Source organism: Ciona robusta, chromosome 4 (assembly GCF_009617815.1).
Source record: "Ciona robusta chromosome 4, ASM961781v2".
In the NCBI taxonomy this organism is placed as follows: domain Eukaryota; kingdom Metazoa; phylum Chordata; class Ascidiacea; order Phlebobranchia; family Cionidae; genus Ciona; species Ciona robusta.
The window spans coordinates 6,424,176-6,436,198 of NC_143238.1; the positions used below are offsets into that span (position 1 = coordinate 6,424,176).

General features: G+C 38.0%; 1 protein-coding gene across 1 annotated transcript; it reads right to left on the minus strand.

Annotated features, from left to right (window-relative positions):
- Positions 1-6,415: 6,415 nt before the first annotated feature.
- On the minus strand, positions 6,416-11,754 carry LOC149737138 (gap junction delta-2 protein-like). Its single transcript, XM_089875996.1, has 6 exons — positions 11,213-11,754; positions 10,423-10,627; positions 10,083-10,129; positions 9,231-9,341; positions 8,858-9,032; positions 6,416-8,471 (listed from the first exon to the last, which is right to left on the minus strand). Exons 1-6 carry the CDS (start codon positions 11,450-11,452, stop codon positions 8,197-8,199), a joined length of 1,053 nt encoding a protein of 350 aa, XP_089732122.1. The 5' UTR covers positions 11,453-11,754; the 3' UTR covers positions 6,416-8,196.
- Between the last annotated feature and the right edge of the window lie 269 nt (positions 11,755-12,023).

The following is a 12,023-nucleotide window of genomic DNA, read 5'->3' on the forward strand; positions in this document are numbered from 1 at the left end:
ATGTTTTTTGTTTACTTCCAAATCGGACGAGAAAATAGAATGAAAAGGTGTCCCATCTTCCCCCATTCTACTATACTCTTCTATTACCTGCATATAAGCGTTGTATATGGGAGATCTTTTTAAATTGCTTTTTTTGGCAGAAAACCACTAAAAATAAGCCCACCGAATGGTATGAGTTATAACGTTGATAATGATCTCATATTCGTCCAGGTGCGTCAGCTGGGTGTTTGTTTTGAAGTATACCGTTCGAGCCGCCGAATTTTTCATACGTTTCCCCCACATTTGATTGCATCCCATATACCAACGGCGGCGGGCGACATTTTTCATAATTTTTACAGATGAGGCGTGAAACAAAACCGATTTTTTTGCGGATTTTTTTGCGCTGCAAAGTTTTAGAACGCCGTTTTTGTTTTTGAAAGTTCCTTTATTACGATGAGAAAAAATGGAAGGTAGTTATGTTTTTGCAGTCATCTATTTACGTCGCAAATTTTTCGTTTTTCTTACTCATTACCACAACATTGGTGTAAACGTGTATGCAAGAATCTATAACGTCGCGTACTTAAACATTTTGGTATCCAAATGCATCACAATGGTTATAAGTGGGCACTAAGCAACATACGATACGTCCACACCTTTGCTTTTACGTCACGACGTATAACAATTCGATTATCCCTAATTCGATTTGACCGATTTAAATAACAGTAGAGAGCTGATGGGATGGAATTACAAAATGTTTTTGCTTCTATTTTATACCTCTAACTAATATCAGGCAAGCAGATCTTCTGTAATTCTATGAGGAAAATGGTAGAAATGTATGCATTGCAAGTCGCACTGACGCAAAGACATTTACGGATATGCACATTTTAAACTATCTTCTTATTCAGAAAAACAGTATGTATTTTTAAAATGAAGCGCTTCCACAGTCAACATTAGAAGTTATAGTTAAAAATAACGAAAGTTTAAACCACGGCTCCGCTCATTAGCGTTTGTGGTATATTTGTCCCCCCTTATTGTTCATTCTGCATTAGCGATTCTTAGTGCTGTAATACCGAGCCAGCGTCATTTCGCTTAAACAGAAGGCGCATTAAACGGCATTTGCTGATTTTTCTCGCACTGTTAAATTCTCTCAAACAGCGCGATTTATTTCCAATTTTTGGATTGCTTTTATATAATTAACGTCATGTAAGCGCCCGAACGCTTGGGCATGCCGTAACATGGCCATGAAAAATTCATCTGCTGGTGTCTCTGTCTTATTGGTCGCTTTCAGAAACTTCGCAACCGGATTTTGGTCATCCATTTCCGAGTTTTTCGCGCTTCGATCTGAGCCAAGAGTCAGGATCGAATCTTTGCCCGATCGACTACGGAACAAAACTATTTTTCATCAAAATTAAAATACGGCGACGAAAACCGTGTCACGTATTCTTCGAGGCCGTTTTCTCGTTCACCCCTCCTGAGAAGCGGGTGCTTATAAAAAGCCTAACGTTGTCACCACTTTGTGTTGATCGACAAAAGTGTTTTATAACAAATTAATTTTCTCGTTGCTAAGTCTCGTTAAAACGCCAACATTGTCTATCAGCATTTGGGCAGAAGATGTAATTCAGGCGCCAGAACGTCGCGATGAGTTTTAGATTTGTTTTTTTGGTCGCAGCATCTTCTGTGTTTTAAATCGCGTCCATTTAGCATCGCCTTAGTGGGACGTGTCGGCGCAGGCATCACGCATATCGATGTTACTCTCGCAGTACAAATGGTATTGATAATCAGAATAAAACTATGCCCGAATAAATAATTGATGACGATGTATAATTCAGGAAAAATCATGCAAATTATGAATGAAAAACACGGCCGTATAATGAGACCACTGCATGATTGCCGGCAATAGAAATTCTCTTCTGAAAAGCCGTCAGCGCATTGAGTGAAAACCGGCGGATGATTAAAAGCGTTTTGTATTTTAGCGCCGGCTGCCCCGCCACCTTCGCCACCCCATGCGCCTGCCGGGGTGAGCCACGAGGAGGATGGGCGTATTTGTCATAAGCGAATGCCCGGTTTGATAAAAAGTGACCAATCGATGGAAACTCAATCGTGGTTGTTATGAATTATAAATGAACGCAGTGGACAGTGCGGTCACTCGATATTAATGCATTCAGATGTTCCAATATAGAATCAAACTCCAACCTTTTATGTCAATTTTTAAGTGGCCATTAAAAGCTTGTTTGGATTCCCCATTCGAAGCCATGTGTATTAAAAGAGCGCGAAACGGACTGTGGTTTCGTCGCCGTGCGAGCACTTTGCGTGGCGTCTCTCAAAGGCAGTTTCTCAATGCGCTTATCTGACCGTCACTAACTTAACATGCATTAACCTCCCAACGGGCCTTTGCAAAATCTGTCATAAGGATCTTCGTATGCCTTATGTTTCAAACACAAAGATTACTAACGACCCATTACCTTCGGTTGGATTGTTACGTCACAGAGCGCGCTCGGCGGGTCCAGGGGTCACTGCGGTGTCAAAACGCCGGCCGGACGTAAATGATACGGTTTTAATAGAACTATCGCACAGTATCGAGTTATAGGCCAAGTATATTGCCAAGATAACAGATTAAACTATAGGAGGTTTTGTGGCTCGCATTTTAAAATTATATATCGTCGTTTTTTCGCAAATATATAGTACTGTGAGATAAATCCTTGGTAAAAAAAATCCCATATTTCTCAATCATGTTTTAGCAATTACCAACGCTGTTGTAGCCTACGGTTTTATATTTCTGCAAATATTTGTTATTTTCTAAATGGGATGATGAAAGAGAATTAAAACCCAACCCACTGAATATTAAAAACTCCTTATATTTAAAAATATGCCCAACAACCTAACAAGATCAAATGGCGACAAAGTGTTCGGTGGCGACCCAGGGGTTGAGAGGCACCATGGTATGGTAGGGCATGTAGGAAATATAGGTAGATACTCGAATAAAATATGTTTAACCTAGCTGCAGCGTCGTATGGTTGGTCTATTTTTTGCCGATTTTTTGCCGATTTTTTGCCGATTTTTTGTCGCTGCAAAAATCTGCTGTAATGCCACGGAATTTTTTAACGTGGATTCCCGATCGATCCGCCCGCTGAAGAATGTAGCTTATCAGTTTATTCATTGATTTAACGAGAATTTTACTGCCAAACATGGCTATCCAAATGTCACATTGAGGTTTATGGAGACGAATCATATGCAGCGAGGTCCAAGCAATTTTCCACTGCCTGCGATTAACCGGCGATTTAATTGCAATTACCTTTTACGGCCCGTGCACCGTTCTTTAATTGGTTTATTACAATCGAGAGGGACCTGCATTCGTTACAGTATCCTTACTTTTATTGCATTGAAATCGTTTATGTTATTTCTATTTCTGATTGCGATCGACGCTTCACGCCTCATTGCGCTTCCATTTCTCGCTTCATTTCATCTTTGATCGATCAGAAGTCGCGAATGATTATACCCCGACTTTTGCAAATTGCCCAGCAAGCCGTAATAACCCGAGCCCCCGTTTTATTTGCCTCATGCCCACAGTCGAGCCCACTTTCTGGCCTTTGTTTACCGTCGAGCAGTTTGCGCAATCGTGGTTCACTAGAAATCACTACATTGCATGAAATATAGTAGGGTGGGGGAAGATAGGAGAACTTTTCATTCTATTTTTCCGTCCCGTTTGGTAGAAAACAAAAAACATTCAAAAAATATAAAACCGTTTCTTCACAACTCCCATACACCGTTTCTAATTGTTTAAAACACGATCAGGATATTTGGAAATTGTGCGCTAAAGGTGTCCCGCCTTCCCCACCCTACTATGTATTGTTCGATATAAAACAGTTCGTTCGATATAAAACATGTTTAAATGTAAAACTTGCTTTTATATGCCGACATACATTTTTTCTGCCCTAACCCCCCTACCCCACGTACGACCTTACCCATATAGAATACGTAACAGCCCCTTATGTCTCAGGGCAGGGAGAACTAAACGAATATTTTACGTTGTTTTCTATTTAATTCGTTCACCACTTTAATTGACATTTAAACCTGGTTAAAACTCCCTATCATGAAACAACTCAAATATTCAATTTATTGCAGTTTAAAATCGGCCGGATACCCAATAAACGTTCCTCAAGCGCGTGGCAGCTCCTACGCGCCATGGCGTCTTTCATCACGCCACAGTAAGGGTGGTGGTCCACGTCACGAGTTTCCACCTCAAAATTGGGAACCGTCGTAGTTCGAAAAGTACTTGGTGGATTCTGTTCACACACAGTGACAGTCTGGCGCCAGAGGTTTCGGGTTCGACTCCCTCTGCGGTAAGTCTTTGGTGATCTTCGTATTTGCTGTTATGTACCAAGCTAAGGATCAGCATAATCGTTAGCCAGTGCCTAAACACGGACGTTAGAAAAGCCAGAGCGGTAATTGCGTCCAAAGTCAACTTAACAACATTTAAAATCGATTCCAATGCCATTATTGTAGTCACAAAAATACGGTCAAAATTCACTCATATTTTGGCCTGTTATTTCACCTTAAAATGGTTAATTGCATATTTGTTACCGGGATAAACAATGGCGTGTGTGACGTCATACCTATGCATTTCCCATGGTAAACTAACCCTGGTTTAAACTTTTTCTGCATGCGAATAAATTTCAAATAAACGCCGTCGTCGCCTTTTGCGCCGAGTCGCAGAACAAATAAGTCATTTTCCCATCGATTGGAAGGAAAAGAAACAAGCCCGATTTAGTCTTTTAGTCGCTTGACATTCGGTGGAAACCTGATTAATTTCAGGCCGTCTTTATACCGCCTCATGTCCCAAGTTTTAATTTCATTTCTGCCATCGACCGTCGGCGAGCCGAGGCTTTTGCATTGCGACATGTGGGGTTTCGCTATTTCGCTCGCACATACGGAATTATGTCTGCACCAATCTAGGATCGAAGGCAAGCCGCTACTCACTCGTACCGATGCTGCTTAGCGTAAACTGAACCACCAATAGCGAGATCCGAACCAAACGGTGTGAAAAAACGGCTCAGCGGGCGAGGGCGTACGAAGTGGTTGGAAAGATATATTCAATTTGCGCTGTTCCGCACGCCATTTAGAGATCGATGAAGTGTGCATGTTAATAAATCGAATCCTTGCTGTAATCTAGTTACATCTGTCCCGATCTATTAATGAAAGCTCGGCCCTCGCGTTTGTTATTATTTGGCCCAGAGCGCCGACATTTCAGAAGGGAATAAACCCCCCTTGCTAGCTCAACACGACGATTATTTCTTTTTGTACAACGTTTAATTTAGCCGCGTACAAGCTAGATTGTTAATTAGTCCGTACAACAGTTGGATTTCAATCGCCTACTTCACTGACAGGCGAACAAGTGAATTAATTAATTAGTTTTGGACACGTCTTTCAATGCAGGAGACCGAAAAATAATTAAATTGTTTGAAACTTTAGAAATCGAGATGTGTTACTCACGCTTTAGCCTCCCGACCTTGTAAAATAAATTACTCTTCCGTTGCGGGGTTTAAATTACTTTTTGCCGCCGGTTCGCGCATTTTATTCATCATACATGACACGCATGTCAACTCTTTTCTGTCCGGACTCGCAGCCTGGGAGCGAGAACGGCACAAAATATCAATATTTGTGTTAAACGTAACATTTGGGGGACTATTGATCCAAATGTGATACAAAGTTCAGATCAAGCTTGAAAACGTTTTCTTCATCGTGATAGAAAAAGGGATCTATTTAAATTTGAATTGAAATAAGTTTTATGCGAATAGATTTTTGCTTGTTTTCGCGGTATATTTTTGTTTTCGCGAAGTCTTTTTAGTTTCTAGATTATAGCACATTTGTCTATAGGATACGAATATATAATTCTGTAAATAATCTTTGTTTGCTACCAAATGGAACAATAAAAGAGAATGAAAATATGTACCATTTTACCCCACCCTACTATATGCCTGCTACTATTGCTTTTGATTTTATTTAAGAATCTGCCGGTCGCACTTTAAACATACAAATCCCTAAAAAAATGGTCGTTTTAAATTCGCAATTTATTTACATTTCTGACACTTATGTTGTTTAATAGTGACTTGTTTGTTGACTTGATTACGTTGGACGTAAACGCATGTTCACTTGGCGTTCAAGCTTGTGTTTCTGTCAGCGCTAAATTTTACATGTCAGTTGATATAATTTAACTATGTTCTTTGTGGTATATAGCTTAGTCGTTATAGTTTAATCCAGTTATTGATTAATTGTTAATGGTATTAATGCGAACTCTTTAAAAGACCGCTACAATAGAATTAAATTTAGTAACTCCGGATTTTCTGGTTCTTAATTCAAACTTTTTAAATCAAGTTGGGCTTGCGCGCCACCTACTGTCGACGTACAATTGTAACCAATACTGAAGAGGGCGTTAAAATATTAAGCAGTTCTTTCTAGTATATTTTGTGAAAGAACGAGAAAAATTAAAGAAAATTAAAGTTTACACAAAATTACAAAATTATTGCCTAAAAATTGAACGAGAAAAAACACAACGCTAAAGTTTTTGCACATTTTACAATAATTGAGTTACGTGGAACTATATATGGTTTAACAGAGTAAAGCTGGGACTGTACATTTATATTAAGCGGCAGAGCCCGGCTGATGTTTAATATATGCGGGGCTTAAAGTGGCAGGCGTGCAGCACCTCTTATATATTTTAGCATTGTACATTGAAGTCAAGAAAAACACATTTGCGTCACAATTCAAACATATTTGCAAAAAATATATAAAACACGTTCATGCTTAACCTAGGCATTGAAGCAATAAAAGATCGAATTGTTACTTAGCATAGTTGCTGTTTCAAACGAGTTCGTAATAAAGATTTAAATACTACGAACGTTGAGGTTCGAAACATAAGCACTGATATTTTGCCGCTAAAAACAAATTTAATATGCGGATGTAATTTAACATAATTACACAACTTCGCAATACAGATTAAAATTCCACACAGCGTCATATGTATTCAGATGTATTCAGATGTTTTAAGGCATTCACATAAATTGTTCTATGAGTAAAAGACCATTTACCCTATAAGCCAAAACATGTATAAAAAGGCGAGTTATTTTAATATACAAATGGTATTTTGTTCGAATGCTCATTTAAATATCAGTTTCAAGACTGAATAGATAGTAAGTATATTCTACAATAGCGAATACCAGGCCTATATAATAGTATATTTACAAATAGACCCCTTTAAATAATTTTAGTTTTTTTTTTGTAAAACCGTTAGATTAAAATAAACGTTGCGAGTCATGGTAAAATTTTAGGCGTGTTCTAATATAATGGATACATGGTAGGATGGGGAAGATGGGACGCATTTAGCACATAATATCCAAACATCCTGATCGTGTTTAAACAATTAACAACGATCTATGGAAGTCGTGAGGATATAGTTTTATATTTCTTTGAATGTTCTTTGTTTACTACCAAATGGGACGAGAAATAGAAGGAAAATGTGTCCCATCTTTCCCCCACCCTACTTATACATAATGTCATTACCAACACCCGAAGAAGTAACAAAATTCGTTATTTAATATTATTGTTGCTAAATATTTTCCAATTTGTTCGTTTTTTATAAGATGAGTGAAATGATCGTGTACGAGTATTTGTATAACCATGGTTAGATATTAGGACCAGAGCTTATTGTAATTAAATTTATACAATCTCGCTTTAAAATCGGAATTACCGGAGCGCTGTTCTGGTAAACTTAAAATAATTACGAGCTTTCGAAAAAAAAGTTTCAAGCTAAAATCCAACCCTGGTTATAATACTTTGTTCATAGGATTTGTGTAGAATTTGTTACTTAAATATTTGTTCGTTTAAAGCGGTTGTTCGTATGTAAGCAATGGCCAAAATAATTCATATATATATATATACAGTGTACATGTGCGCACTTATTACCAACTTGTTTATCGCCTGAACTTAAGGATAGAAGAGCCGTTTGTAACGGATGTTCTGTATAGTACTGTGGGGTAAGATGGACACCGTTTGCGCAAAATTTTTCTAACCATGTTTTTAAAAATTACCAACTCTTTTAGAGTTGTGAGGGTACGGTTATCTAACTCTGTAATTAATATTTGTTTACTACCAAATAGGACGATAAAAACACGGACCGTCTTACCCCAACCTATACAATATCAGTATATATACATGTCCATCTTATATGAACCTGTCCCCATCGTAGTCGTTCCCTCCTTCACCAGACATGCTGCTTCTTGCATATCCGACCCTTATACCAACGGCTTGCGGGTAACCCCTGGGATAACGCCCCCCACCACCGTGCCCACCATGGGTGCCAAAGTGCGGCATGTTGCTGGATACTCTGTATTCCTTTGTAATATCTTGCCCCCTTTGCTTCCATGCTTCTAGAATCTTCCTTGCACCGAGATGGTATAACTCAATCAGGTTGAGCACGATCATTATAAGCCCGGTAGCTGCGAAAAAAATAGAGTCAAAATTATGTTACTTATTATGTCAAACAACTTTTTTCTGTGACGAATGTTTTTGACTTCAAACGATTAATGCTAAATGTTTGCTATTAACTTGTAATAGAAAAATCTGGGTATTTTGAAATAACTCGCCGTAATCATAAACTGTTTTTAACCGACGCTGTGGCTCAATGGTAAGATTCGACGCCCGACGCTGCTACCATTGTGGGGGTATGTATCCTTGGGCAAGATATTTCAATTACTTTAACCCAGTAAGGATGTGGGAAAGCTGTTAATTGTTTAAAACACGATCAGGATATTTGGATATTAGGTGCTATATATAGGTGCCCCATCTTTCCCCACCCCACTATATGCATCTTTTAACAACTTACCAAACATGACCCACAACATAATCGTCTTCTCTTTTGGCCTTGACACAAAGCAGTCAACAACGTTAGGGCATGGCCATCTTGCACACTTAAATAACTCTGGAACCCAGAACTTAAATACATATATATTGAACTGCAGAACCATGAAGCCGATCTCAACAGCAAGTCTGCACACGACCTGTTAAAACAATAACTTGTTCATTGCCGCTTAGAAACTTTAGCCTAAGGATTGGCAAGGCAGACACTTAGCAGTAACCACTAACAGGGTGTAACTTTACCCCGCGCTTTATTGGTTTTCTATCTTGTCGTTGGTTATTCAAACACATAAGCAGAAGATGTTTTACTTATTGCATCACTATGTACACTGTTACATCACCTGAACCACGTAGGCAAGCATGAGTCGTGACGGAGTATCGGAGTCAAGTTTAGTAGCGACGACTTTGTCATCGTCTTTATCTTTTTCAGGTTCTTTTTCTTTCTTTTCGTTCTTAACAAAAAAAAGTTTTTTAAATGAATAAGCTTAACCTGCAAGACATAACATTTCAAGAAATGTTGCAGATTTATCAATCTTTATTAACACATATAGAACAAACATGTTTCAATAACTCGTAAGCCGGCACGAAGGTTAGGAAAATTATGAAAAACAGACCACCAACAAAAAATGTACAAAGTTACATGCGTGGTAACTCGTAAGCGGGCACGAGGTGTATGAAACAGAACACCCGTGGACTGTCGTTAAAAAAAATAATTTAAAAAATCATTTTGGCCCGCATTACTTGATAAAAAAAATACACAAACTTATTCATACATACGTAACCCACATAGTCGCTACAATTGGCGTTTAGAAATGAATTACATTTAAACAACACTTTATAATCCAGATTATCCTTTAACTTCCGAATGTTTGAATTACCAAGAGAGCTTACAGCACCCCACGGTAATTTCTACAATGATTGCAACATGTTGCACCATATGTGTAAGCTTACATATTTTGTATACGTGTTATATGGCAGGGTGGGGAAAGACGGGACACCTTTTCATTCTACTTTCTCGTCCCATTTGATGGTAAACAAAGAGCATTCAAAGAATCATAAAACCGTATCCTCACGACTCCCATAGACCGTTTTAATTGTTTAAAACACGATCAGGATAGTTAGATATCATGTGCTAAAGGTGTCCCATCCTCCTCCACTCTACTATATTTTTTATGCGTTAACAATTCATTTACCTTTTTGACATCTGTAACGAATGCATCATTTTCAAGCGCGTTGTAATCTGAAATATGATTTATTATTGTAAGATGTGTCTATAACTTATTTATAGTAGATCTGGGTAAAATGGGCCATGCTTATATTTTTTCTCGTCAATTGAGTAAACCACAATCGTTATAACACGGGTGTTTCGTTTCGTTCCGCATACCCTCTTACGAGTTACAACGTATGTAACTTTGTGTGTGATTTTGTTAAAAAAATGTTTTGTTTTTATAATTTTTCTGGGGCAGGGTATTTCTTGGTTTTGTTTTAATTTATGACTTTCTTTTTATTACACTTGCATCTTAATGTCAGTACCTGGAGGACCAGATTCTTCCAATCTTCTTCTTCTGTCCGCCATTGCCTTCTTCCTCGCTTCTTCCTTTAACTTCTTCGCTTCTTCTCTCATTTTCTTTTTCTTGTCCATTTCATCTTGCCGAAGTTTCTTAGCCTGGCTGATCTTTGTCATCTTATGAGCCGTATAAACCATGAAGATTATTGTGGGAAGAGACACGCTGAGGATCTGTGACAAAAATCTTAAGTTCTGGCCGCATAACTTAATGTAGGTTACGGGTTCGAGGCTCGATGCCGCCACTATTCTGGATATGGCTTTGGGCAATACACTAAACAACAATCGTTCTAACCTATCCTTGTGCAAAACAATTACGCCAAACCAGTGCTTCCTTATGAGTTGTCCTTGTTCTTAGCCATGTTTTTAATTTCCCACCCTATACATTTCTATATGGACAATACATCACCATTGTGGGTGTATATGAGTTATCATACACGACTCTATAGACAATTAATTGCTCCAACACAAGAGTTATGGGTTGTCTAAATCTCATTCTCAGGCATATTTTCATTTATTTTTTCCCTTATATTTTTAACACGTAATATAAGGTACTAAAGGGGAAGATGGGACACTTATAACTTATATATACAAATATCTTTATCGTGTTTTAAATAATTAACAACGGTCTATGGGAGTCGTGATAATAGAGTTTTATAATTCTTTGAATGCTCTTTGGTTACTTCCAAATAGGGCGAGAAAATAGAATGAAAATGTGTCCCATCTTCCCCACCCTACTATATAAACATATCTTCTCACCTGTAAAGCCCATAGCCTGATAAGGGAAATTGGACTAAAATCATTGAAACAAATATTCGCACAACCAGGCGTCAGTGTATTGCACACGAAGGACCCCTGCTCGTCACCAAACACGGTATCAGCGATTGAAACCACCATCAAGAATCGAAGCACGAAGAAGAAAGTCACCCAAAACTTTCCAACAAGCGTCGAGTGTTCAGCCACTTGTTCCAACAGCTTTTCTACAATGTGCCACGCCATTTTGCTTTGGTTTCTTTCTTCTTATAAATATATTTAATGTACAGGTTTTAATCCAAGTTTTGTTCACAATCTCTCTATATACAATCTGCACCAACCGATGTAAAGTGAGGTTAAAAAGCAAGATCGGGAAATCAGCGCTTCTAACAATATTTTTTTAAACTGATGTTGCCGCATGGCAAATGGACATAATACTGTGGGCTGAGATAAATATCGTTCGCACATAATATCCGATATTTTCTAATCGTCCTTTTAACGTTTAACCTCTTTTGAGAGTTATCGAGAATACGGTTATATATTTAGGCAAATATTCTTTGTCTACTTACAAGTGGGACAAAAAAACACACACAATATTTTACGAGATGAAGACACCATATTGTCACAATATTCTTTTTCAAAGTTCGTTTTATTTTTTTACAAATTTAATTTAACAAAAACGTCCGTCGAAAACTTTTAACAAAATCTGGTTATTTCAAACAATTAATGGTCTCACTTAATAAATGATATATTTTTCTAGTTTTCTTCAACTGTTCTCAATTTCCGACTTTGTTTTTTTAGTATCTTAGTTAGAAGC